The following is a 26,554-nucleotide window of genomic DNA, read 5'->3' on the forward strand; positions in this document are numbered from 1 at the left end:
ACTGTGTTGTATCTGAATTGGGAACTTGTTGGTCTGGTTCGTCTGCCCTACCCTGAGCCTCATGATGCAGCTGTTTAATGAGGTTAGAGATGAGCCTTATATAACTACCAGCGTTAACTCAATATTAACTCACAAACCATACTAGCACATACAACCTGGACACACAGGGAAAGGGTTGTTTATATGAAGACTGGAGAGAAAATACCAGCCTCGGGGAAAGTCAATTCAAGTGAATTGTTTTTTTAATAGCTCTCAATCCCAGTTACAGCGGCAAATCACCATTAAATCACTACAATGTCTCCGGTCATGTTTGCACCGTCTCTTTGTCCGTGCTTTGTCCTATATTCTGTTTTCAAATATATTTGAAAGAACAGCGCATGAATGTCAGTGAACTGTGTATCCGTGCTGGCGGGGCCAGGTGTTAGGGGAGGAGCCAGGTGTTAGGGGGAGGAGCCAGGTGTTAAGGGAGGAGGGGAGGAGCTAGGTGTTAGGGGAGGAGCAAGGTGTTAGGGGAGGAGAGGAGAGGACGTCTTGATGAGGAAACAAAACGTAACATTCCCAGAAGCCAAGTCAATCCGACGTGGAAGCAGTTCTCTCTTTCAGGAGGAAAATAAAACACATTTTGAAACAAATAGTCTGACAGACAGAAACAACAACAAGGTGAGTAAAGCAGCATAACTTTCAGAGAAGTTAAAACCTCTCTTCCTTACGGAATTAAAAAAAGAATGGACTTGCTCAATACATAAACCCTGTCGTCTGTGTCTAGGAATGGCCTCTGCTAACACTTCCGGGTCTGAAGAGAACTTTTCATGTTCCATCTGTCTGGATGTGTTCAACAGTCCAGTTTCCACACCATGTGGACACAACTTCTGCAGAACCTGTATTACAAGATACTGGGATGAACAAGTCGAGTTCAAATGTCCTCTTTGCAACAAGGCTTTCAACACAAGACCTGATTTACAGATTAATATCCTCTTATCAGAGCTGGCCGCTCAGTTTCAAACATCCATACGAGTAAAAGATCAGCTCTGTGTTAAACCCGGAGAAGTTCCCTGTGACGTCTGTACTGGGACCCAGCTGAAGGCCGTGAAGTCCTGCCTAGTGTGTCTTATGTCTTTCTGCCAAACCCACCTGGAGCCACATCAGAGAGTCACAGTCCTGAAGAAACATCGGCCGGTCGAGCCTATGGACCGTCTGGAAGACAGGATGTGTAAGAAACACAATCAACTACTGGAGCTCTTCTGCCGGACTGATCAGGTGTCTGTGTGTCAGTTCTGCAAAGAGACAGACCACAAGAACCATCCTGTTGTACCTCTAAAGGAGGAATATGAAGTGAAGATGGCCCAGCTGGGGAAGATAGAGGCTGAAGTCCAGCAGATGATCCAGGAGAGACTAAATAATATTCAGGGGATTAAAGACACAGTTAACCGCAGCAAAGCAGACGCAGACAGAGAGATAGCCGATGATGTGCACATCCTCACTGCTCTGAAGCGCTGCATTGAAAAGTGCCAGGATGACCTCAACCGTATGGTTAAAGAGAGACTGAAATCCACAGAGAAACAAGCTGAAGACCTCATCAAAGAGCTGCAGCAGGAAATAGAAGATCTGACCAATAGAAGCTCAGAGGTGAAGCAGCTCTCACACACTGAAGACCACCTCCACTTCCTCCAGACCTTCAGATCCCTGAAGGATCCTCCACCCACCAGGGACTGGACCACGGTGGAGGTCTGTCCTCCGTCATACGTAGGGACCTTGAGGAGATCCCTGGATCAGCTGGAGGAGACCCTGAACATGGAGATGAAGAAGCTGCCTGATGATGCTGAACTGAAGAGGGTCCAGAAGTATGAAGTAGATGTGACTCTGGATCCTGATACAGCTCATCCCTGTCTCATCCTGTCTGAGGATGGGAAACAAGTACATGATGGAGAGGTGTGGAATAAACTCCCAGACAACCCTAAGAGATTTACAAAAAAGATACGTGTTCTCACGAGGCAGAGCTTCTCCTCAGGGAGATTTTACTTTGAGGTCCAGGTTAAAGACAATACTGCGTGGTGGTTAGGAGTGGCCAGAGAGTCCATAGACAGAAAAGATCAGATCATAGTGACCCCTGAGAATGGTTACTGGGCTCTCTTCTCCTACAAGGATAGGTTGGTATTTAGAGATAACCCTGCTGTCCGTCTCCCTCAGAGAGCTGAGCTCCAGAAGGTGGGGGTGTTTGTTGATTATGATGAGGGTCTGGTCTCCTTCTATGATGTGGAAGCCAGGGTTCATATCTACTCTGCTACTGGCTGCACCTTTACTGAGCCTCTCTATCCAATCCTCTGCCCATGGTCCTGTGATAATGAAGGTAGAAACTCTGCCCCCCTGATCATCTCACCTGTCAATCAAACAGACTAGGACCTTTGTTTGATAATAAAATAATCAAACGACCAAAACAACTAATGTTGTTTGATGAATTAGAATCTCTACCATGTGAGATCTGAGAGAACTGTATTCATATCTTACTGCTGTCATATAACAAGGAGTAATTCAGTAGGAAGTGAACCCAGACTATTATAAATGATAACCCATTCTAAATTATTAGATAACATTGTATTCTTCATTGTCTGTTTTCTTCAGTCTTTTAAGGTTTACTGCTATACAATTGTTAATGGTTGCAGTCATTTATAGCATGGTTTCAGGATTGATATGTATTTCATAATCATCTCAACATTATTGTTAGTTTATACTTCAGAATCATAAATGACAACATACTCAAATGTAAAAATACTTTTCTGATGTTAATAAAAAATGGAAAAACAGCTGATGAGTCAATGACTCTTAATGTCCACCATACAACAACCCAACATGTGTAAGACAAAACGTACATTTACTACATGTCAAGATTCTCTCCATGTGTGTGAGTACAGTGGGGGGGGTCGCTGACCCGCAACCCTTGTTTGAGCGTCTCCTTTGAATAACTCAGCCGCCGCCGATCGGGGTTGCCCCACTTGTCATCACTCCTCTCTCCTTCTCCAGGCGTCCCCCGTTATATGGATCTTAGCCTCCAGTTTGGAGAGGGTACCAGGGCTCACTCCAAATAATGCCGCAACTTGGTTTTGAAGAACACCAGCTTGAAGTTGCCCAGTCAGGCACCTGATTGGCAGCACCTGGGCGTACCAACAGCTCAAAACAAGTGTCAATAGCAACCGCACAATAACCTGTTTGGCAATGGCAGAAAAGATTTTGCATATTTTTCATTGGCGCAACCCACATACTCAGCGCTGCTGCTCATCCTACAAATGCCTGTCCCTTACAATGGGGCGCCATTTGAAAGGGAGCTAAACAGGCTTTCCAACGGTATAAGATGTATTGCTCATTTATGGATATGAAACGCACAGCATACTTGGATCTGGCATTGGCAAGCATTTAATGCTCAAGCTCAGATCCTTGCTGAGGTTTTCTAGGCATGATCCAGAGTTTATAAGCTTCACAAGCCTCAGTATGATCCATCGCTACATGCTCATTCCAGCCGGGTCCACTGTTAGACTTCTTGTTCTGTGTGTCATGTTTATGAAAAGGTTTACCACCATCATACAGGGCCGACACCACATTGTCATACATGGAACAGAGGTCTCATGCTCTACTCTCGTACAAGTGGCATCTTCACACAAAATAGCTTCTTTAGGCAGATGTATATTACTTAATACACTACAATTACCCTTGGAAGCATTTGTTGTTTTGACACATACATAAGGAGAGGGTGCACTGTACTATCTGCGTACACCCCTTCTGTAGTCGAAGAAAGTATCCCAATTGAATGGCAATGGTTTGAATTTCGTTTAATGGGGTCCATGCACAGAATCTAAAAGATTCTCCCCATGTGTCTGAGTGCCGAGACTTTGTCTTGTCAGCTTCCCTCTCCTGTCCTCCATCCTCTCCTCTCTTCTCCTCCTCCTCCTCTCCTCTCTCTTACCTCTGCTCTCCTCCCACTGGGGGAGTCCAGCTCTAGTGGATCACTGTGGTGCAATGGCGCTCACACTCGTAATAATAGTAATAATTAAAACTTTATTAATGCCCTTGGGGAAATTCCTTCCCTGCATTTAACCCATCCAGGTGCTACTATTACTAGTACCACACTCGGAGCGTACAGCCACAGAGTACGGCGCCCAGGGGTGCAGGTGCCTTGCTCAAGGGCACCTCAACGTCGTCTTAGGCGGGAGTAGAACCTACAATCCTCAAATTATCGGTCGAGCCACTTAACCGTTAGACCACCAATACTTTTAGATTATCATCTAAAAGTATTCACATATATCATGAGAGGAGGAGGATGATCCGGATCTGCGGCGGTCCGTTGTGAAGGAGCTGTGCAGCTCCACATCATTCCAGTTCAAGAATCAAGTCAATCCTTATAAGGAAGAGACGGTGGAGAGGAGGCGGAGCATGTGGGTTGCAGGACAGAGAACTCAGGGGGATGTGGTGCATTCTGATTGGATGTAGCGTATGGAATATGGACACACACACACACACACACACACACACACACACACACACACACACACACACACACACACACACACACACACACACACACACACACACACACACACACACACACACACACACACACACCTTGCACTGTATTTAGTTTAATTACAGCCGGACTGGTACATAAGAATTTCATTACGCATTGCCCTGTACAATTGTGTATGTGACAAATAAATACAACTAAACTAAACTAGCTCCTCTAGGAATGTGCTCCTTATTGTAGTACATTACACACTATGTGTGTTCATGCAAGACAATACTTAACACAATCCTGGATGAGCTAGAAAGGAGAGCAGGGATAGGAGAGAGGAAGAGAAGACAGAGGAAGGAGAGGAGAGGAGGGGAGGGGAGAGGAGAGGAGAGGAGAGGATGGAGAGGAGAGGAGAGGAGAGAAGAGAGGGGAGGGGAGGGGAGGGGAGAGGAGAGGAGAGAGGGGAGAGAGGGGAGAGGGGAGGGGAGAGGAGAGGAGAGGAGAGGAGAGGAGAGCTTAAAAGACAAAGTCAGGGTACTCACACACATGGAGTCTTGAAATGTAGTAACTGTGGTCTTTGTCTTACACACGTTGGGTTGTTGTATGGTGGACATTAAAAGTCATTGCCTCATCAGCTGTTTTTCCATTTTTATTAACATCAGAAAAGTATTTTTACATTTGATTATGTTGTCATTTATGATTCCGAAGTATAAACTAACAGTAATGTTTAGATGATTATGAAATACACATCAATCCTGAAACCATGCTACACATGACTGCAACCATTAACAATTGTATAGCAGTAAACCTTAAAAGACTGGAGAAAACAGACAATGAAGAATATAATGTTATCTAATAATTTAGAATGGGTTATCATTTATAATAGTCAGGGTTCACTTCCTACTGAATTACTCCTTGTTATATGACAGCAGTAAGATATGAATACAGTTCTCTCAGATCTCACATGGTAGAGATTCTAATTCAGGAAACAACATTAGTTGTTTTGGTCGTTTGATTATTTAACTATCAAACAAAGGTCTTAGTCTGTTTGATTGACAGGTGAGATGATCAGGGGGGCAGAGTTTATATCACCATCATAGAGGATTGGATAGAGAGGCTCAGTAAAGCTGCAGCCAGTAGCAGAGTAGATATGAACCCTGGCTTCCACATCATAGAAGGAGACCAGACCCTCATCATAATCAACAAACACCCCCACCTTCTGGAGCTCGGCTCTCAGAGGGAGATGGACAGCAGGGTTATCTCTAAATTCCAACTCATCCTTGTTGAAGAATAGAGTCCAGTAACCCGTCTCAGGGGTCGCTATGATCCAATCTTTTCTGTTGATGGACTCTCTGGCCACTCCTAACCACCATGCAGTCTTGTCTTTAACCTGGACCTCAAAGTAAAAACTCCCTGAGAAGCTCTGCCTCGTGAGAACACGTATATTTTTTGTAAATCTCTTAGGGTTGTCTGGGAGGGCCTTCACTACACCTCCATCATGTACTTGTTTCCCATCCTCAGAGAGGATGAGCTGGGGGTGAGCTGTATCAGGATCCAGAGTCACATCTACTTCATACTGCTGGACCCTCTTCAGTTCAGCATCATCAGGCAGCTTCTCCATCTCCATGTTCAGTGTCTCCTCCAGCTGATCCAGGGATCTCCTCAAGGTCCCTACGTATGACGGAGGACGGACCTCCAGCGTGGTCCAGTCCCTGGTGGGTGGAGGATCCTTCAGGGATCTGAAGGCCTGGAGGAAGTGGAGGTGGTCTTCAGTGTGTGAGAGCTGCTTCACCTCTGAGCTTCTATTGGTCAGATATTCTATTTCCTGCTCCAGCTCTTTGATGAGGTGTTCAGTTCGTTTCACTGTGGATTTCAGTTTCTCTTTCACCGTTTTGTTGAATTCATCCCGGCACTTTTCGACGCAGCCTATCAGAGCAGTGAACACATGTCCACCATCAGCTATCTCTCTGTCTGCGTCTTTGTTGCTCAGTTCAACTGTGCCTTTGATCTCTTTAATCTTTTGTTTTCTCTCCTGGATCATCTGCGGAACTTCAGCCTCTATCTTCCCCAGCTGGGCCGTCTTCACTTCATATTCCTCCTTTAGAGGTACAACAGGATGGGACTTGTGGTCTGTCTCTGTGCAGAACTGACAGACACACACCTGTTCAGTCTGGCAGAAGAGCTCCAGAAGTCGGTCGTGTTTCTTACACATCCTGTCTTCCAGACGGTCCATAGGCTCGACCAGCCGATGTTTCTTCAGGACTGCGACTCTCTGATGTGGCTCCAGGTGGGTTTGGCAGTAAGAGATAAGACACACTAGGCAGGACTTCACGGCCTTCAGCTGGGTCCCAGTACAGACGTCACAGGGAACGTCAGCTGGTTCAACACAAGGCTGCTCTTTTACTTGTACGGACGTTCCAAATCGATCAACCATCTCTGATAAGAGGATATTGACCTGTAGATCAGGTCTTGTGTCGAAAAGCTTGTTGCACACGGGACATTTGTACTTGACTTGTTCATCCCAGAACTTTGCAATACAGGTTCTGCAGAAGTTGTGTCCACATGGTGTGGAAACTGGACTGTTGAACACATCTAGACAGATGGAACATGAAAAGTTCTCTTCAGACCAGGAAGCGTTGGCACGGGCCATTCCTAGACACAGACGACAAGGTTTATGGATTGAGCAATCCCATTATTTGTGTTATTCCTAACTGCAAACATGTTAACTTATCTCAAAGTTGTGCTGCTTTACTCACCTTGTTGTTGTTTCTGTCTGTCGGACTATTTAATGCGTGTTATTATCTCTTAAAAGAGAGAACTGCTTACACGTCGGGGTGCGTTAGGTTTCGTTTCCTCAACATGACGTCCTCTCCCCTCCTCTAACACCTGGCTCCGCCCCTTCGGTGCGTGAGTGCAGCACTGCATTCATTCACTGTGTCGGCCTCTTCAAATGCGTTGATGTGTGTTCTCTTCTTTCTGGAGTTAAGAGAGAGCCGGTGCAGAATGAGAGACATTGTGGTGATTCTGTGGTTATTTGCAACTGGGATCCTCGGTTTTGATCTATCCGGGTTTCCGGGGCTTCCCTGAATACTTTTTAAAGGAGACGCTCAAACAAGGGCTGCGGGTCAGCGATTTTAAATCGTGTACCTCACGTGGGAACAAAGGTAAAACAAAAGTCAACATAAGTTCTTCCTCTTATGGGGAAAAAAGGGCAGTCTCCGTGTCTGGTCCGGCTGCGAGGTCGGCGTCTCTATCGCTCCCGTCTTCTACCACTCAGTCCTGGGGGGAAGCGTATTAGCGTTAGTATGGGTTTGTGCGATCTCCCCCTACCGTGTCTCTCCAACTCGGCTGTCCTCCTCGTCTGGTGCGTGCTCGGCGCCCTCTGCCGTCTCCCTCCCCCGGGTAATCCCAATGTCCGTGATTGTCCAGGTGCGCTTGATGCGCGCTCCAGCGCCGCCGCGCTGAACGGCACATACCTCCCTCGGACTACCTGTCCGCGGGGAGGGCGCTGCCCCCGGTGCTGGCGTGGTTCGACCCCCCCCAGTTGGAGCGGGGTTGCCACAGTGTACTCGCTGCTCAGGGGCTAAGTGGAGCCACGTGTGTGTGTGTGTGTGTGTGTGTGTGTGTGTGTGTGTGTGTGTGTGTGTGTGTGTGTGTGTGTGTGTGTGTGTGTGCACACCGTGGTGACGCCTGCCAAAACAAACATACATGCATGAATAAAAACAACACAGAATGAAACAGGCAGTCTCTTCCTGCCCAGGTACCTCAGTGTGGGGCCCCGTCTAAAGCTAGGGCCCCACTACACGCCGTCTTCAACCTGAAGCCATCATTAAACCATTGAGCAGTGCACATTCAACCAGTGGCGTGCGCCGCTCGCCCAGTCTGCGGACTCACATGACCACCGTAGTCTTTTGGGAACACAAATCTAGAGACGGAGGACGGAAGGCCTATTTCACAAGCACACAATTTGGGTAAGCCTACTGTAAGTTCTATCTCAAACTTATTAATGTTAAATTATTGCATACATTTTTGTCGATACTTTGTCTAGTGACACAATATAGGCTTGAAATCATTGTGGTCCTCCTTAATATTTATTCACGGGAGATTTGCACTGCACAGAATTAATACGTTTTAAAAATAGACATTGTCAACAGGTGTCATTGACACTTTTGAAACTTGCTTGTGGCACAATATTATTTGTTAGTTGCTCCAAAATGACAGTATCCGGTAAATAGAGAGAGACACACTGGCTGTTTCCCAATGTCAAGGAAGCATACTCAACGGCCGCCCTTTTAAGGACGCTACGTCATCGAACGCCGACAAGCACTGTTCCAATGTTGAGGACACTCGAAATACGCCCCCCTTTCGGGTCCTTCGTTTTTGAGAATTCCGAGATTTTTCAAGGATGCATCGCTGCATCCTAGACGAGCCAAAACTACCCACAATCCTCTGCGTTCACTGGGCGGGTTCTTGAAAATGGCAGAGCAGTACACGTTCAAATGAAGTGAAGTTATATTAGTTTTCAGAATATTTTGTGCCGTATTTGCTTTTATAGATTCATCATGTTAATGCAAATAATCAAGCCTAAAGACCTGTGCCACTTTTCAAACGTTTTTGCAACTTAATGATACGTTGCTATATTTTGCATGGACGTAGCTGGTGTTAAACACCACTGTCACCAATGTCAATTTACTCGCTCACAAGATTACATTATTTATGTATACCTATTTATGTTTGTGTTGAATCGTTTTTTTTAGGGTCAGCCCAGCAAACGGAGGCTTTTGTGCGCCAGGGTGGCGCACAAACATATGTTTACCGGTGGAAGGGATAGTGCCACTATCCAATGTTGTAAAATTAATGCACAACCGATCATTTGCAATGTTTGTAATTTTTAAGGAACGTATATAATTGTATTTTATATGATATACTTATGTGTTCAAAGCACTGGTAGATTGTAGGCATATATGAATGAATGAATCAGATCAGTTAAATAATATATCCAAATTAATACACGTTTATCATCTCTTTCTTTGTCTTTTCCCCCCTGCATAATAGTAATCAACCGTACTGTAAATGTGATGCATGAATTAAGTTCTCAGACAATTTCACTTAGTTTTATAAAAATTGAATGAATTTTCCTTTTAATAAAGACAATTCGATCAACCACAACAAAGCTTTTGTGACTTCCCCAAAGAGGCTCCATGCGAAGGAGATATGACCGCATTCATAACAGACAAAAGTCAAATAAATATCGATCAGCTTGATCTTGATTGCTGCCATGTTTTATTCATAAGCGCACATGTGTTTACAAGCGGACACGCAGTATCAAAAAGCGGAAGCTGAAGCGCTTCCACACTACCAAGTCGTTCCAAAGTCTGAACGTTACAAACGCTAGGAAGCACTCGAGCTAGCACTCTAGTCTCATCTCCATAGGACGCGACTAGCAAGGACGCGTCCTAGCAAGGCTGCAGCCTTCACTTTGGGAAACAGCCACTATGTGTCTGGGAATGCATGCTTAATAGCGGCACTTACCAACGGACGCCTTTAGGACACTGATAGGCCACGTTCGATGCCAGCATTTAAACCACAATACACCACCAGCCTAGATTCAGTTAGTCAGTCATTTGAATAGCTGTCAAATATGCCAAAAGTACAGAAATTTGCCAAAAAAACACCAAGCAATGGAAATTACCTGTTCTTTAATGGATCTATAGTTTTGTAAAACATTTTAAGTCAGCCCTGTACATTCCAGCCTCTAACGGACTGGCAGAAATATTCAACAAGCCACTTAACGTATGTAAGGGTATGGGAATTCACTACAATGCTGCATTTATTTAATGTTTTTTTGTTACATGATCACGCCGTCAACCAAAATTGGAAAATCTCTATCGATCCACTTCTCAAAAATTGTACTAAGTTGTGTCAGGTAAGAACTACATTTTCTGAACGTATGCAAAAAAACGTTTTGACCTCAGCCAAATAGAAAGGTGTTGGTTTGCATTTCAGGGGAGAGGAGAGCATGGAAATCAGGTGTTGAGTGCTTTATTTTTTGTACACATTTAGGAACCAATTTCCTCAGATGATTTTTCACATCAAGACTTACTTTTATACTTTTTAAAATATTTAATTTAATATCTCTTTATTATATTTTATAATGGAAGTCAATGCAATTCCTGTGAGAATTCAAACTTCAGTCTACACAAATCTTTCATTTTTTTTACCTTTAACCATTGTTCAAACATTTAAAGAATTCATCATATTTTGATCTTATTGCATATTGAAACTGATTTTCGATATCTTTCATACTTGCTTGGATTCCACAGATTTAGTTTTGTACCCACTTTGTATATTTCCCTTTGTCTCATTGACCTCAGTTCAGCCCTTCTTAGAGCGTGTGACGCAGCTTAAATCCTAAGGATTATTATTATTATTATTATCATTTGTTAAATAGTAACTAAATCAAAGCTACATGCTGGTGATGATCGACCTCAGTGCCACCTCGTCTCAAACACGATGTTGGCATCAAAGGTTCCGCTCTTCGCTGGATTAGATCTTATCTCACAAATGATAGCACCATTTTTTTTTTTGATGAAGAATTAGCATCAAACGGGTCAAAACTATATTGTCTGTTAAACCCTTTTGTAACCGTGGTTGAGATCTACACAAATGAAATTAAATTGAGTTTTATGAACATGAGCCAATATGATGGCGATTTGAATAAGGAAAGCCTCAGCCACAACAAGGGGTATTTTCAACTATAATTCCCGTTGTTGTGAGCATAGTGTTTTACTAGGCCCCATTGTCATGACAGAAGATGCAACACTATTTCTATTGCTGCGCTGCACACGGCGCTGTTTTTAGAGTCAGTTTGGTTGAGTTTCATCTACGAACGCGTTGCATGCGTTCGTTCCATGACCTTTTCTCCCCTAGACGTACCGGATCAACTGATTTCCCCACCAAGCACTGCCATTCCACACCTCCCAATGAAGATCATGGAAACCTGTTTTTCATATACTCGAAATAAGCTGACTAAATAATAAATAATAATAAAAAGACTATGGACAAATAGCTCTCTCTCTCTCTCTCTCTCTCTCTCTCTCTCTCTCTCTCTCTCTCTCTCTCTCTCTCTCTCTCTCTCTCTCTCTCTCTCTCTCTCTCTCTCATATATATATAAATAAATAAACGTTGAGCCTCTCGTCCCTGGTGGCCCCTCTGTGCTGATACCCGCTCCCGCCACTGAGTGTCGCTCACAACACTGATATGGGACTACTGCTTGTATGCGCCAGGGCACAGGTAGTAGACTATAGTAGAGACAAGTCAAACCGGTATTTACATATATGTAATGTGCATGCAAAACATGCACAGTAACTGATCTTTGGCTCTCTCTTAACTCCAGAAAGAAGAGAAAACACATCAACGCATTTGAAGAGGCCGACACAGTGAATGAATGTAGTGCTGCTCTCACCTGCTGAAGGGGCGGAGCCAGGTGTTAGGAGAGGAGGTCGTGTTGAGGAAACGAAACCTAAAGCACCCCGAAGTGTAAGCAGTTCTCTCTTTCAGGAGATAATAACACGCATTCAATAGTCCGACAGACAGGAACAACAACAAGGTGAGTAAAGCAGCACAACTTTGAGATAAGTTAAAAACACTTTTGCAGTTAGGAATAACAAAAATAATGGGATTGCTCAATACATAAACCTTGTCGTCTGTGTCTAGGAATGGCCTGCGCCAACACGTCCTGGTCTGAAGAGAACTTTTCATGTTCCATCTGTCTGGATGTGTTCAACAGTCCAGTTACCACACCATGTGGACACAACTTCTGCCGAACCTGTATTACACAGTACTGGGATGAAGAAGTCAAGTACAAGTGCCCCTTTTGCAACGAGCTTTTCAACACAAGACCCGATGTACGTGTCAATATCCTCTTATCAGAGATGGTTGATCGGTTTGGAACTTCTGTACGAATAAAAGAGCAGCCTTGTTTTGGACCAGCTGATGTTTCTTGTGACGTTTGTACTGGGACCCAGCTGAAGGCTGTGAAGTCCTGCCTAGTGTGTTTTATGTCTTTCTGCCAAACCCACCTGGAGCCACATCAGAGAGTCACAGTCCTGAAGAAACATCGGCTGGTCGAGCCTATGGACCGTCTGGAAGACAGGATGTGTAAGAAACACAACCGACTTCTGGAGCTCTTCTGCCAGACTGAACAGGTGTGTGTGTGTCTGTTGTGCACAGTGACAGACCACAAGTCCCATCCTGTTGTACCTCTAACGGAGGAGTATGAAGTGAAGACGGCCCAGCTGGGGGAGATGGAAGCTGAAGTCCGGCAGATGATCCAGGAGAGACTAAATAATATTCAGGAGATTGAAGACACAGTTAACCGCAGCAAAGCAGATGCAGACAGAGAGATAGCCGATGGTGTGCAGGTCCTCACTGCTCTGAAGCGCTGCATTAAAAAGTGCAAAGATGTCCTCAACCAAATGGTTAAAGAGAAACTGAAATCCACTGAGAAACAAGCTGAAGACCTCATCAAAGAGCTGGAGCAGGAAATAGAAGATCTGACCAATAGATGGTTCGAGGTGAACCAGCTGTCACACACTGAAGACCACCTCCACTTCCTCCAGGCCTTCAGATCCCTGAAGGATCCTCCACCCACCAGGGACTGGACCATGGAGGTCCGTCCTCCGTCATACGTAGGGACCTTGAGGAGATCCCTGGATCAGCTGGAGGAGACACTGAACATGGAGATGAAGAAGCTGAGTGATGCTGAACTGAAGAGGGTCCAGCAGTATGAAGTAGATGTGACTCTGGATCCCGATACAGCTCATCCCTGTCTCATCCTGTCTGAGGATGGGAAACAGGTACATGATGGAGGTGTAGTGAAGGCCCTCCCAGACAACCCTAAGAGATTTACACAGGTTCTAAGTGTTCTCACGATGCAGAGCTTCTCCTCAGGGAGATTTTACTTTGAGGTCCAGGTTAAAGACAAGACTGGATGGACTGTAGGAGTGGCCAGAGAGTCCATCAACAGAAAAGATCTGATCATAGCGACCCCTGAGTCGGGTTACTGGACTCTCTCCTCCTACAAGGATGGGTTGCTATTTAGAGATAACCCTGCTGTCCGTCTCCCTCTGAGAGCCGAGCTCCAGAAGGTGGGGGTGTTTGTTGATTATGATGAGGGTCTGGTCTCATTCTATGATGTGGAAGCCAGGGTTCATATCTACTCTGCTACTGGCTGCAGCTTTACTGAGTCTATCTATCCATTCCTCTGCCCAGGCAACCATGATTATGGAGGTAACAACTCTGCCCCCCTGATCATCTTACCTGTCAATCAAATAGATTAGGAACTTTGTTTGATAATAAAATAATCAAACGACCAAATCAACTAATGTTGTTTCCTGAATTAGAATCTACCATGTGTGATCTGAGAGAACTGTATTCATATCCTACTGCTGTCATAAAACAAGAAGTAATTCATTAGGAAGTGAACCCTGACTATTATAAATGATAACCCATTCTAAATAATTATATAAAATTATATTCTTCATTGTCTGTTTTCTCCAGTCTTTAAAGGTTTACTGCGATACAATTGTTAACGGTTGCAGTCATTTATAGCATGGTTTCAGGATTGATATGTATTTCATAATCATCTCAACATTATTGTTAGTTTATACCTCAGAATCATAAATGACAACATAATCAAATGTAAAAATACTTTTCTGATGTTAATAAAAATGGAAAAACAGCTGATGAGTCAATGACTCTTAATGTCCACCATACAACAACCCAACATGTGTAAGACAAAACGTACATTTACTACACGTCAAGATTCTCTCCATGTGTGTGAGTACTGTGGGGGGGTCGCTGACCCGCAACCCTAGTTTGAGAGTCTCCTTTGAACAACTCAGCCGCTGCCGATCAGGGTTGCCACACTTGTCATCACTCCTCTCTCCTTCTCCAGACGAGACGTCCCCCGTTATATGGATCTTAGCCTCCAGTTTGGAGAGGGTACCAGGGCTCACTCCAAATAATGCCGCAACTTGGTTTTGCAGAACACCAGCTTGAAGTTGCCCAGTCAGGCACCTGATTGGCAGCACCTGGGCGTACCAACAGCTCAAAACAAGTGTCCATAGCAACCTCACAATAACCTGTTTGGCAATGGCAGAAAAGATTTTGCATATTTTTCATGGGCGCAACCCACACACTGTGCGCTGCTGCTCATCCTACAAATGCCTGTCCCTTACAATGGGGCGCCATTTGAAAGGGAGCTAAACAGGCTTTCCAATGGTATAAGATGTATTGCTCATTTATGGATATGAAACGCACAGCATACTTGGATCTGGCATTGGCAAGCATTTTATGCTCAAGCTCAGATCCTTGCTTAGGTTTTCCAGCCATGATCCAGAGTTTATAAGCTTCACAAGCCTCAGTATGATTCATCGCTACATGCTCATTCCAGCCGGGTCTACTGTTAGACTTCTTGTTCTGTGTGTCATGTTTATGAAAAGGTTTACCACCATCATACACGCCCGACACCACATTGTCATACATGGAACAGAGGTCTCTCTTATGCCCTACCCTCGTACAAGTGGCATCTTCACACAAAATAGCTTCTTTAGGCAGATGTATATTACTTAATACACTACAATTACCCTTGGATGCATTTGTTGTTTTGACACACACATAAGGAGAGGGTGCACTGTACTATCTGCGTACACCCCTTCTGTAGTCGAAGAAAGTATCCCAATTGAATGGCAATGGTTTGAATTTCGTTTAATGGGGTCCATGCACAGAATCTAAAAGATTCTCCCCATGTGTCAGAGTGCCGAGACTTTGTCTTGTCAGCTCTCCTCTCCTGTCCTCTATCCTCTCCTCTCTCTCCTCCTCCTCCTCCTCCTCCTTCTCTCTCCTCTCTTCTCCTCCTCCTTCTCTCTCCCTCCTCCTCCTCCTCTCTCCTACCGCTGCTCTCCTCTCTAGCTCATCTAGGATTGTGTTCATTGTTGTCGTACGTGGAAACACACTATGTGTGTTCACATGTCAAAGGTCAACACATTTAGATTTCTGAATCTAAAATAGGTGTACGGTTGAACTCCCACTGGGGGAGTTCAGCTCTAGTGAATCACTGTGGTGCAATGGCGCTCACGCTCGTAATAATAGTAATAATTAAACCTTGCTCAAGGGCACCTCAACGTCGTCTTAGGTGGGATATGAACCTACAATCCTCTAATTATCGGTCGAGCCACTTAACCGTTAGACCACCAATACTTTTAGATTATCATCAACTGGATGTTTCTTTTTCTATGTCAACAATCGAGACTTGCTATGAAGTTGGGGGGATCACACCATGAGAGGAGGAGGATGATCCGGATCTGCGGCGGTCCGTTGTGAAGGAGCTGTGCAGCTCCACATCATTCCAGTTCAAGAATCAAGTCAATCCTTATAAGGAAGAGACGGTGGAGAGGAGGCGGAGCATGTGGGTTGCAGGACCGAGAACTCAGGGGGATGTGGTGCATTCTGATTGGATGTAGCGTATGGAATATGGACACGCAGGCACACACACACACACACACACACACACACACACACACACACACACACACACACACACACACACACACACACACACACACACACACACACACACACACACACACACACACACACACACACACACACACACAGTGTTTAGGCAAAAAATATCAATAAAAAAATTGAAATAATGTACCCGCTGCTCAGAGGCTAAGTGGAGCCACTTGTGTAGTGTGTGTGTGTGTGTGTGTGTGTGTGTGTGTGTGTGTGTGTGTGTGTGTGTGTGTGTGTGTGTGTGTGTGTGTGTGTGCACCGTGGCGACGCCTGCAAAAGAAAACAAACAAACAAATGATTAAAAACAACACAGAATGAAACAGGCAGCCTCTTCCTGCCCAGGTACCTCAGTGTGGGGCCCCGTCTAAAGCTAGGGCCCCACTACACGCCGTCTTCAAGCTGAAGCCATCATTAAACCATCGAGCAGTGCACGTTCAACCGGTGGCGTGCGCCGCTCGCCCAGTCTGGGGACTCACATGACCACCGTAGTCTTTTGGGAACACAAATCTAGAGACGGAGGACGGACGGAGGGCCGCAGTGTGCTGCTCGCCCCGCACTAGAGAGAGGGTGTCCTCCCACGATGTCCCGACACCATCACAGTGTTACAGGACAGACATGGACGCCGTACCGCGGCTCGCCACTGGTGTTATTCGTACAGAGATCCGCATGGAATGAAAGCCAGGAAGACGGAAAGAAAGAACACGGTGTCCACCTCCGTCTGTGAAGGCCACACTCACTCAACTGTCTTTGTTGTTGACTCACTGGCATGGTGATGCAGCATTACTCTAGCTCTGCGGTGATGCAAAGTGGTGTGCGTGTGCGCTGTTGTTGTTGCTGAAGATCAACTGTCTTGTTGTGGACGTTATGCAGTTTTGCATATTATTTGGTGAGTGTTTGGGCGTTGGCCGTTGGTGCAGTTCGTTACTGAAGGCCCGGACTTCAACCCCACGACACGCTACTGCTTAACAGTAGCGTACACGTTTGCACAGATGCAACCGGACTCGTTCATTCGAGTCCATTTTTTTTTCTGCTGAAGAATTAGCATCAAACGGGTCAAAACTATATTGTCTGTCCCCATTGTCCCTTTTGTAACTGTTATTGAGGTCTACACAAATGAAATTAAATTGAGTTTTATGAACATGAGCCAATATGATGGCGATTTGAATAAGGAAAGCCTCAGCCACAACAAGGGGTATTTTCAACTATAATTCCCGTTGTTGTGAGCATAGTGTTTTACTAGGCCCCATTGTCATGACAGAAGATGCATCACTATTTCTATTGCTGCGCTGCACACGGCGCTGTTTTTAGAGTCAGTTTGGTTGAGTTTCATCTAGATGCCTGTGTGCCAGGACCGGTGAGTGTGGTGCGTTGCATGCGTTCGTTCCATGACCTTTTCTCCCCTAGACGTACCGGATCAACTGATTTCCTCACCAAGCACTGCCATTCCACACCTCCCGATGAAGATCATGGAAACCTGTTTTTCATATACTCTAAATAAGCTGCCGGTCAGCTGATGTATTTGCAAATGAGAAGGCAAATCTGTCACTGAAAATAGATGTAAATGCTCACACACCCCAGGAGGACGGCGGAGCTCTGCTAGTGAGTATCATCTTCAAACTGGAGTTACAACAACTCCAGCACCTCTGTACTCGACTCGACCTCCTCATTGGTTGAACTCCACGGATTACAGTAGTAATAAGTAAGTACTAAGCTCCACCTAGAAGTCTGAACAAGGAGTGAAATGAGCTCTTTGTCTTTTGCACAACTTTTATTAACCTTCTTGTATCTGTTGTCTGCAGGTCCGACAGGAGGGAAAAAGGTGCGCTTCTTTAGTACAACAAGAGTGAAACCAACTTGTAAAAACTAGGTTTGTCTCGATGGAGAATGCAACTACTGATTCCCAAGTATAGTCCCGTAGTGAAGATTCTGAATGCTTTAGCACAGAGCTTGTCTGTGGTAGCTAGCCAGTTCTGCATTTTGTTTACAAACTCACGGAAGATGTATATCCATGGAATTAGTGCTGTAATAGCTTGAAAGTGTAAAAGCGTAGGTAGAAGTAATTTATTTACTTTAGAATATAATCATTGAACATCCATATGAGCAGATCTGGTTGACGTTGCATTAGTCCTTTGAGTGAAATGTGGAGATTGTGAGAATATGCTATATAAATACTATATAAAATATTGGTCATGTTTTATTTCTATGTCTTTAATTCCTGAAATAAAGAGAACAACTTAGTTTCCTTTGATAAGTTATTGAATGTCTCAACTGTTTCAAAAAAATAATTTCTTCACTGATTGACATTTAGAATGCATGTTTCAATATTTAAGGTTTTGTGTGAAACAGAGATTTCTGAAATGGAACAGCCAAGGGAATATATTTGGATTATTGCTAACTTGGAAGATCAGCTTTATAGATCAGCTATAAAGAAGAAAAATTCAAACTTGAATTCACATGATGGATGGCGATGGAATGCTTTCCAGATCGTGTCATGATGGTATCTTTCATTGAGTGCCTTGTAGCCATATCACCATTTTATAGAAACCCATGTATTACAGGATTGACGCAGTTTCGAGATGGTTTAAGTTGATCATATCTTATCATCACACCCATTATCCTTGATGAACCGAGACCATTGTTGAGCTCTCTCTCTCTTGTTCTGTCTCTGCTCTCTCTCTCTTGTTCTGTCTCTGCTCTCTCTCTCTTGTTCTGTCTCTGCTCTCTCTCTCTTGTTCTGTCTCTGCTCTCTCTCTCTTGTTCTGTCTCTGCTCTCTCTCTCTTGTTCTGTCTCTGCTCTCTCTCTCTTGTTCTGTCTCTGCTCTCTCTCTCTTGTTCTGTCTCTGCTCTCTCTCTCTTGTTCTGTCTCTGCTCTCTCTCTCTTGTTCTGTCTCTGCGCTCTCTCTCTTGTTCTGTCTCTGCTCTCTCTCTCTTGTTCTGTCTCTGCTCTCTCTCTCTCTCTTGTTCTGTCTCTGCTCTCTCTCTTGTTCTGTCTCTGCTCTCTCTCTCTCTCTTGTTCTGTCTCTGCTCTCTCTCTCTTGTTCTGTCTCTGCTCTCTCTCTCTTGTTCTGTCTCTGCTCTCTCTCTCTTGTTCTGTCTCTGCTCTCTCTCTCTTGTTCTGTCTCTGCGCTCTCTCTCTTGTTCTGTCTCTGCTCTCTCTCTCTTGTTCTGTCTCTGCTCTCTCTCTCTTGTTCTGTCTCTGCTCTCTCTCTCTTGTTCTGTCTCTGCTCTCTCTCTCTTGTTCTGTCTCTGCTCTCTCTCTCTTGTTCTGTCTCTGCTCTCTCTCTCTTGTTCTGTCTCTGCTCTCTCTCTCTTGTTCTGTCTCTGCTCTCTCTCTCTTGTTCTGTCTCTGCTCTCTCTCTCTTGTTCTGTCTCTGCTCTCTCTATCTTGTTCTGTCTCTGCTCTCTCTCTCTTGTTCTGTCTCTGCTCTCTCTCTCTTGTTCTGTCTCTGCTCTCTCTCTCTTGTTCTGTCTCTGCTCTCTCTCTCTTGTTCTGTCTCTGCTCTCTCTTCCTCTGTGCTCCGTAGCACTGGATAAACACTGCCTTCTCTTCCCACTCAATCCTTTCTGTCTCACTGTCTCGCTTGCTCTTTCTCTCCTTCTCTCACCCTCTCTGGCTTTAGTTCTCTCTCGCTCTGCAACCCAGCGTTCCAGTGCACTCCATGAGCAGAGTCCTCTGTATTTGTATATTGCACCGACTGCATTTGCCTGCAAGGATTTAAAAGAACAAACTAAATCCGTCTTCAACGTGGCCGTTGAAATGCAAATTGAGATAACGAGCAGCCCAGAACTGTTCGTATGCACGGCATATTATTATATCTATTATATAATTAAACGTGTTGGTCTATTGTGGGAGAGTGTGTGGAGGAGGGCGGGTTTAAGCCGCCTCCCCTAGACGAGTCTGATTGGACGCTGGTGCTGGGGGAGGCCAATGAGAGCCCAGGTTAATCCAGACACCTCCACCCACACTCTGGGGGTTCTCCTGGACGGCACCACCACACCAGGCCGCGTATCATCTCCAACAGACCTTTTGCAACAAACAGCCACACTAGTTTCTAATATAATTTTCAGTTGAGTGACATTAACCTTCGTATGATAATAATACCAATAGTGTGCTCTGAGGGCCCCCCCCCCCCCCCCCCCCCCCTTACGGCGCCTCTTCTAATCACTAACCTTGGGTCGAGGCGAGGCAGCAGCAAGGGCTGTGATTGGTCCGCTAACTACATCATTTAGGGCCATAGGCTTTGTATGTAAATAATGAAAGTTCAAATATGTAACTTTTAACTCTGCACTACGTCCCCGACCTCACCGGGGACCTGTCGTCCAGCCGCTCCAACAGCTCCACACAAAATGACCGTAGATGGTTTCCATCAAGTACTTATTTGGGAGGCTTTATTTTCTTTATTTTTTTTCGTTTGTAGGAATTTTTAATCTGACGGTAGAGAAACACGACGGTCGTGTTACTGTCGTCTTATATTTACACTTATGTCCTGAAAACAGTAGCCTACTTTTTATTTATAAATGTGTAATGAATGTTACACTTCTTCTTTGAAAAAGAAAATGCACGGATCAAACTTTAAAAGTTTTAGTTTAAACTGTTAAAACGAAGGTAACGGGAACGTGCGTGTGTGTGTGTGTGTGTGTGTGTGTGTGTGTGTGTGTGTGTGTGTGTGTGTGTGTGTGTGTGTGTGTGTGTGTGTGTGTGTGTGTGTGTGTGTGTGTGTGTGTGTGTGTGTGTGTGTGTGTGTGTGTGTGTGTGTGCGCGCGCGTGCAGGGGGTGCACTAGTGCACTACTACTTCAAACGCGGCAAGCTTTCCAGAAGCAAAAGGAAATCCCCCGCTGACCAGACCGTATCGCTGCCTGCTGCTCTCGGCTCTGCTGCTCGTGTGTGCACTTTGCGCCCCGGAAACCCAAATAGATCTACAACGATGATCCCAGTTGTAAATAACCATCGAATCATGTCTCTCGTTCTGCGACGGCTCTCTCTTAACTCCAAAAAGAAGAGAACGCACATCAACGCATTTGAAGAGGCACAGTGAATGAATGTAGTGCTGCACTCACGTGCCGAAGGGGCGGAGCCAGGAGTTAGGAGAGGAGTGGAGAGGACGTCATGTTGAGGAAACGAAACCTAAAGCACCCCGACGTGTAAGCAGTTCTCTCTTTCAGGAGATAATAACACGCATTAAATAGTCCGACAGACGGAAACAACAACAAGGTGAGTAAAGAAGCACAACTTTGAGATGAGTTCAAAACACTGGCAGTTAGGAATAACTCAAATAATGGGATTGCTCAATACATAAACCTTGTCGTCTGTGTCTAGGAATGGCCTCCGCTAACACTTCCGGGTCTGAAGACAACTTTTCATGTTCCATCTGTCTAGATGTGTTCAACAGACCAGTTTCCACACCATGTGGACACAACTTCTGCAAAACCTGTATTACAAAGACCTGGGATGGAAAAGTCAATTTCAAGTGCCCTCTTTGCAACAAGGCTTTCAAAAGAAGACCTGATTTACGGATTAATACCCTCTTATCAGAGCTGGCCACTCAGTTTCAAACATCCAAACGAGTAAAATATCAGCTCTGTGTTAAACCTGGAGAAGTTCCCTGTGACGTCTGTACTGGGACCCAGCTGAAGGCTGTGAAGTCCTGCCTAGTGTGTCTTATCTCTTACTGTCAAACCCACCTGGAGCCACATCAGAGAGTCGCAGTCCTGAAGAAACATCGGCTGGTCGAGCCTATGGACCGTCTGGAAGACAGGATGTGTAAGAAACATGACCGACTTCTGGAGCTCTTCTGCAAGACTGAGCAGGTGTGTGTGTGTCAGTTCTGCACAGAGACAGACCACAAGTCCCATCCTGTTGTTCCTCTAAAGGAGGAACATGAAGTGAAGACGGCCCAGCTGGGGAAGATAGAGGCTGAAGTTCATCAGATGATCCATGAGAGACTAAATAATATTCAAGAGATTAAAGACACAGTTTACCGCAGCAAAGCAGATGCAGACAGAGAGATAGCCCATGGTGTGCAGGTCCTCACTGCTCTGAAGCGCTGCATTGAAAAGTGTCAGGATGACCTCAATCAAATGGTTAATGAGAGACTGAAATCCACTGAGAAAAAAGCTGAAGACCTCATCAAAGAGCTGGAGCAGGAAATAGAAGATCTGACCAATAGAAGCTCAGAGGTTAAGCAGCTGTCAAACACTGAAGACCACCTCCACTTCCTCCAGGCCTTCAGATCCCTGAAGGATCCTCCACCCACCAGGGACTTGACGACAGTGGACGTCCTTCCTCCGTCATACGCAGGGACCTTGAGGAGATCCCTGGATCAGCTGGAGGAGACACTGAACATGGAGATGAAGAAGCTGCGTGATGCTGAACTGAAGAGGGTCCAGCAGTATGAAGTAGATGTGACTCTGGATCCTGATACAGCTCATCCAAAGCTCACCCTCTCTGAGGATGGGAAACAAGTACATGATGGAGATGTAGCGAAGGCCCTCCCAGACAACCCTAAGAGATTTACTGATTATAAATATGTTCTCACGAGGCAGAGCTTCTCCTCAGGGAGATTTTACTTTGAGGTCCAGGTTAAAGACAAGACGGCATGGTATGTAGGAGTGGCCAGAGAGTCCATCGACAGAAAATGTCAGACCATGTGGACCCCTGAGACGGGTTACTGGATAATTTTCTACTACAAGGATGGGTTGGTATTCACTGGAAACCCTTCTGTCCGTCTCCCTCTGAGAGCTGGGCTCCAGAAGGTGGGGGTGTTTGTTGATTATGATGAGGGTCTGGTCTCCTTCTATGATGTGGAAGCCAGGGTTCATATCTACTCTGCTACTGGCTGCACCTTCAGTGAGCCTCTCTATCCATTCCTTTGCCCATGCAGCAATGATTATAAAGGTAACAACTCTGCCCCTATGGTCATCTCACCTGTCAATCGAACTGACTAGGACATTTGTTTGATTGTAAAATAATCAAAACAACCAATACAACTAATGTTTCCTGAATTAGAATCTCTACTATATGAGATCCGAGATAACTCCTATGTTGTTTGACTGATGTCATTTAACAAGGATGAATTCAATGAGATAATAACCATTACTTTTATTAAATATAACCCATGATTACATATATACATTTATGATCAATGTCTGATTCACAGAATGTTTTATACGTTTACCAATATCAAATTATAAATGTTTGCAGGAAGTAAAAATGTTGAAAATGACTTGTTTAAAAAATATATCTATATTAGTTTATGTTTCTCAATAATGAATGATAACAATCAGATGTGTGTTAGATTTTTATTTCAATAAAAAATTACAAAAAGAGGAATGGAGACATTTTCTGCAGAATAGGTACATTCTGAGTACAATATTTAGTAAGCAGAATAGGTACATTCCCAGTACAATGTTCATTCAGCAGAATAGGTACATTCTGAATACCATGTTTACTCAGAATAGCTATATTCTCCTTACTCTCCCTCTCTCCCATTCCCTCTCTCCCTCTCGCTTTTTCCTCCCCTCTTAGTTTCTTGCGTCTCATACATTGTGCGTGTGCGTGTGTGCGTGTGCGTGTGTGTGTGACCCACTTTTACCAGCAGGGGGTGCACTAGTACTTCAAACGCAGCAAGCTTTCCAAAAGCAAAAGGAAATCCCCCACTGACCAGACCGTATCGCTGCCTGCTGCTCTCAGCTCTGCTACTCGTGTGTGCACTTTGCGCGTGCACATCGGGGAGAGTTCATACAGCAGCGGAGCGCCAATGAACAGCTGTTTGCTCTCAGTCTGTTTCTGTTGAAATCGGATCGGGGTTGGATAAAAAGTATTCGGGGAAGCCCCGGAAACCCGAATAGATCTACAACGATGATCCCAGTTGTAAATAACCATCGAATCATGTCTCTCGTTCTGCACCGGCTCTCTCTTAACTCCAGAAAGAAGAGAAAACACATCAACGCATTTGAAGAGGCCGACACAGTGAATGAATGTGGTGCTGCTCTCACGTGCCGAAGGGGCGGAGCCAGGTGTTAGGAGAGGAGGGGAGAGGACGTCATGTTGAGGAAACGAAACCTAAAGCACCCCGACGTGTAAGCAGTTCTCTCTTTCAGGAGATAATAACACGCATTAAATACTCCGACAGGCAGAAACAACAACAAGGTGAGTAAACCAGCACAACTTTGAGATAAGATAAAAACACTTTTGCAGGTAGGAATAACAAAAATAATGGGATTGCTCAATACATAAACCTTGTCGTCTGTGTCTAGGTATGGCCCGCGCCAACGCTTCCTGGTCTGAAGAGAACTTTTCATGTTCCATCTGTCTAGATGTGTTCAACAGTCCAGTTTCTACACCATGCGGACACAACTTCTGCAGAACCTGTATTACAAAGTTCTGGGATGAACAAGTCAAGTACAAATGTCCTGTTTGCAACAAGCTTTTCGACACAAGACCTGATCTACAGGTCAATACCCTCTTTCAAGAGATGGTTGATCGATTTGGAACGTCCGTACGAGTAAAAGAGCAGCCTTGTGTTGAACCAGCAGAAGTTCCCTGTGATGTCTGTACTGGGACCCAGCTGAAGGCTGTGAAGTCCTGCCTAGTGTGTTTTATCTCTTACTGCCAAACCCACCTGGAGCCACATCAGAGAGTCGCAGTCCTGAAGAAACATCGGCTGGTCGAACCTATGGACCGTCTGGAAGACAGGATGTGTAAGAAACACAATCAACTTCTGGAGCTCTTCTGCCAGACTGAACAGGTGTGTGTGTGTCAGTTCTGCACAGAGGGTGACCACAGGTCCCATCCTGTTGTTCCTCTAAAGGAGGAATATGAGGTGAAGATGGCCCAGCTGGGGAAGATAGAGGCTGAAGTTCAGCAGATGATCCAGGAGAGACTAAATAATATTCAGGGGATTAAAGACACAGTTAAACACAGCCAAGCAGATGCAGACAGAGAGATAGCCGATGTTGTGCAGATCCTCACTGCTCTGAAGCGCTGCATTGAAAAGTGCCAAGATGACCTCAACCAAATGGTTAAAGAGAAACTGAAATCCACTGAGAAACAAGCTGAAGACCTCATCAAAGAGCTGGAGCAGGAAATAGAAGATCTGACCAATAGAAGCTCAGAGGTGAAGCAGCTCTCACACACTGAAGACTACCTCCACTTCCTCCAGGCCTTCAGATCCCTGAAGGATCCTCCACCCACCAGGGACTGGACCACGGTGGAGGTCCTTCCTCCGTCATACGTAGGGACCTTGTGGAGATCCCTGGATCAGCTGGAGGAGACACTGAACATGGAGATGAAGAAGCTGCGTGATGCTGAACTGAAGAGGGTCCAGCAGTATGAAGTAGATGTGACTCTGGATCCTGATACAGCTCATCCCAGGCTCATCCTGTCTGAGGATGGGAAACAAGTTCATGATGGAGGTGTGAGGAAGAACCTCCCAGACAACCCTAAGAGATTTACACGGGGTATGTGTGTTCTCACGAGGCAGAGCTTCTCCTCAGGGAGATTTTACTTTGAGGTCCAGGTTAAAGACAAGACTGCATGGTGGTTAGGAGTGGCCAGAGAGTCCATCAACAGAAAAGATCTGATCATAGCGACCCCTGAGTCGGGTTACTGGACTCTCTTCTCCTACAAGGATGGGTTGGTATTCAATTATGACTCTGCTGTCCGTCTCCCTCCGAGAGCTGAGCTCCAGAAGGTGGGGGTTTTTGTTGATTATGATGAGGGTCTGGTCTCCTTCTACGATGTGGAAGCAAGGGTTCATATCTACTCTGCTACTGGCTGCAGCTTTACTGAGCCTCTCTATCCATTCCTCGGTCCATGGCGCTGTGATTATGAAGGTATAAACTCTGCCCCCCTGATCATCTCACCTGTAAATCAAACAGACTAGGACCTTTGTTTGATAGTAAAATGATCCAACGACCAAAGCAACTAATGGTGTTTCCTGAATTAGAATCTCTACCATGTGAGATCTGAGAGAACTGTATTCATATCTTACTGCTGTCATAGAACAAGGAGTAATTCAGTAGGAAGTGAACCCTGACTATTATAAATGATAACCCATTCTAAATTATTAGAATGGGTTATAATTTATAACCCATTACATTATATTCTTCATTGTCTGTTTTCTCCAGTCTTTTAAGGTTTACTGCTATTCTATTGTTAATGGTTGCAGTCATGTATAGCGTGGTTTCAGGATTGATGTGTATTTCATATTCATCTAAACATTATTGTTAGTTTATACTTCGGGATCATGAATGACAACATAATCAAATGTAAAAATACTTTTCTGATGTTAATAAAAAATGGAAACACAGCTGATGAGTCAATGACTTAATGTCCACCATACAACAACCCAACATGTGTAAGACAAAGATCACAGTTACTCCATGTCCAGACTCTCCCCGTGTGTGTGAGTACTGTGACTGTGTCTTGTCATCTCTCCTCTCTCCATCCTCTTATCTTAGTTCCTCCTCTCTCC

At 44.9% G+C, this 26,554-nt stretch overlaps 4 protein-coding genes across 5 annotated transcripts; 3 read left to right on the forward strand and 1 right to left on the reverse strand.

The window, feature by feature from the left end:
- Positions 1-477: 477 nt before the first annotated feature.
- LOC130381032 (uncharacterized) lies at positions 478-13,987 on the forward strand. Its single transcript, XM_056588453.1, has 4 exons — positions 478-660; positions 767-2,385; positions 7,950-8,063; positions 12,199-13,987. The coding sequence occupies exons 2-4, from the start codon at positions 769-771 to the stop codon at positions 13,837-13,839; spliced, it is 3,372 nt and encodes a 1,123-aa protein (XP_056444428.1). The 5' UTR covers positions 478-660; positions 767-768; the 3' UTR covers positions 13,840-13,987.
- LOC130381400 (E3 ubiquitin-protein ligase TRIM39-like) lies at positions 5,139-7,918 on the reverse strand. The gene is made up of 3 exons (XM_056589012.1): positions 7,829-7,918; positions 7,255-7,474; positions 5,139-7,150 (listed from the first exon to the last, which is right to left on the reverse strand). Exon 3 carries the CDS (start codon positions 7,146-7,148, stop codon positions 5,538-5,540), a length of 1,611 nt encoding a protein of 536 aa, XP_056444987.1. The 5' UTR covers positions 7,149-7,150; positions 7,255-7,474; positions 7,829-7,918; the 3' UTR covers positions 5,139-5,537.
- Positions 13,988-21,180: 7,193 nt separating the features above from the next.
- On the forward strand, positions 21,181-23,357 carry LOC130381395 (E3 ubiquitin-protein ligase TRIM39-like). Its single transcript, XM_056589007.1, has 2 exons — positions 21,181-21,291; positions 21,397-23,357. Exon 2 carries the CDS (start codon positions 21,399-21,401, stop codon positions 23,022-23,024), a length of 1,626 nt encoding a protein of 541 aa, XP_056444982.1. The 5' UTR covers positions 21,181-21,291; positions 21,397-21,398; the 3' UTR covers positions 23,025-23,357.
- Positions 23,358-23,713: 356 nt separating this feature from the next.
- On the forward strand, positions 23,714-26,372 carry LOC130381383 (E3 ubiquitin-protein ligase TRIM39-like). 2 transcript variants are annotated; one of them, XM_056588978.1, is made up of 2 exons: positions 23,714-24,228; positions 24,336-26,372. In XM_056588978.1, the coding sequence occupies exons 1-2, from the start codon at positions 24,057-24,059 to the stop codon at positions 25,961-25,963; spliced, it is 1,800 nt and encodes a 599-aa protein (XP_056444953.1). In that variant the 5' UTR covers positions 23,714-24,056; the 3' UTR covers positions 25,964-26,372. The 2 variants fall into 2 exon arrangements, with proteins under 2 accessions (XP_056444953.1, XP_056444955.1); XM_056588980.1 differs by having other exon boundaries at positions 24,396-26,372.
- Positions 26,373-26,554: the final 182 nt, after the last annotated feature.

Source organism: Gadus chalcogrammus, chromosome 4 (genome assembly GCF_026213295.1).
Source record: "Gadus chalcogrammus isolate NIFS_2021 chromosome 4, NIFS_Gcha_1.0, whole genome shotgun sequence".
NCBI lineage: Eukaryota > Metazoa > Chordata > Actinopteri > Gadiformes > Gadidae > Gadus > Gadus chalcogrammus.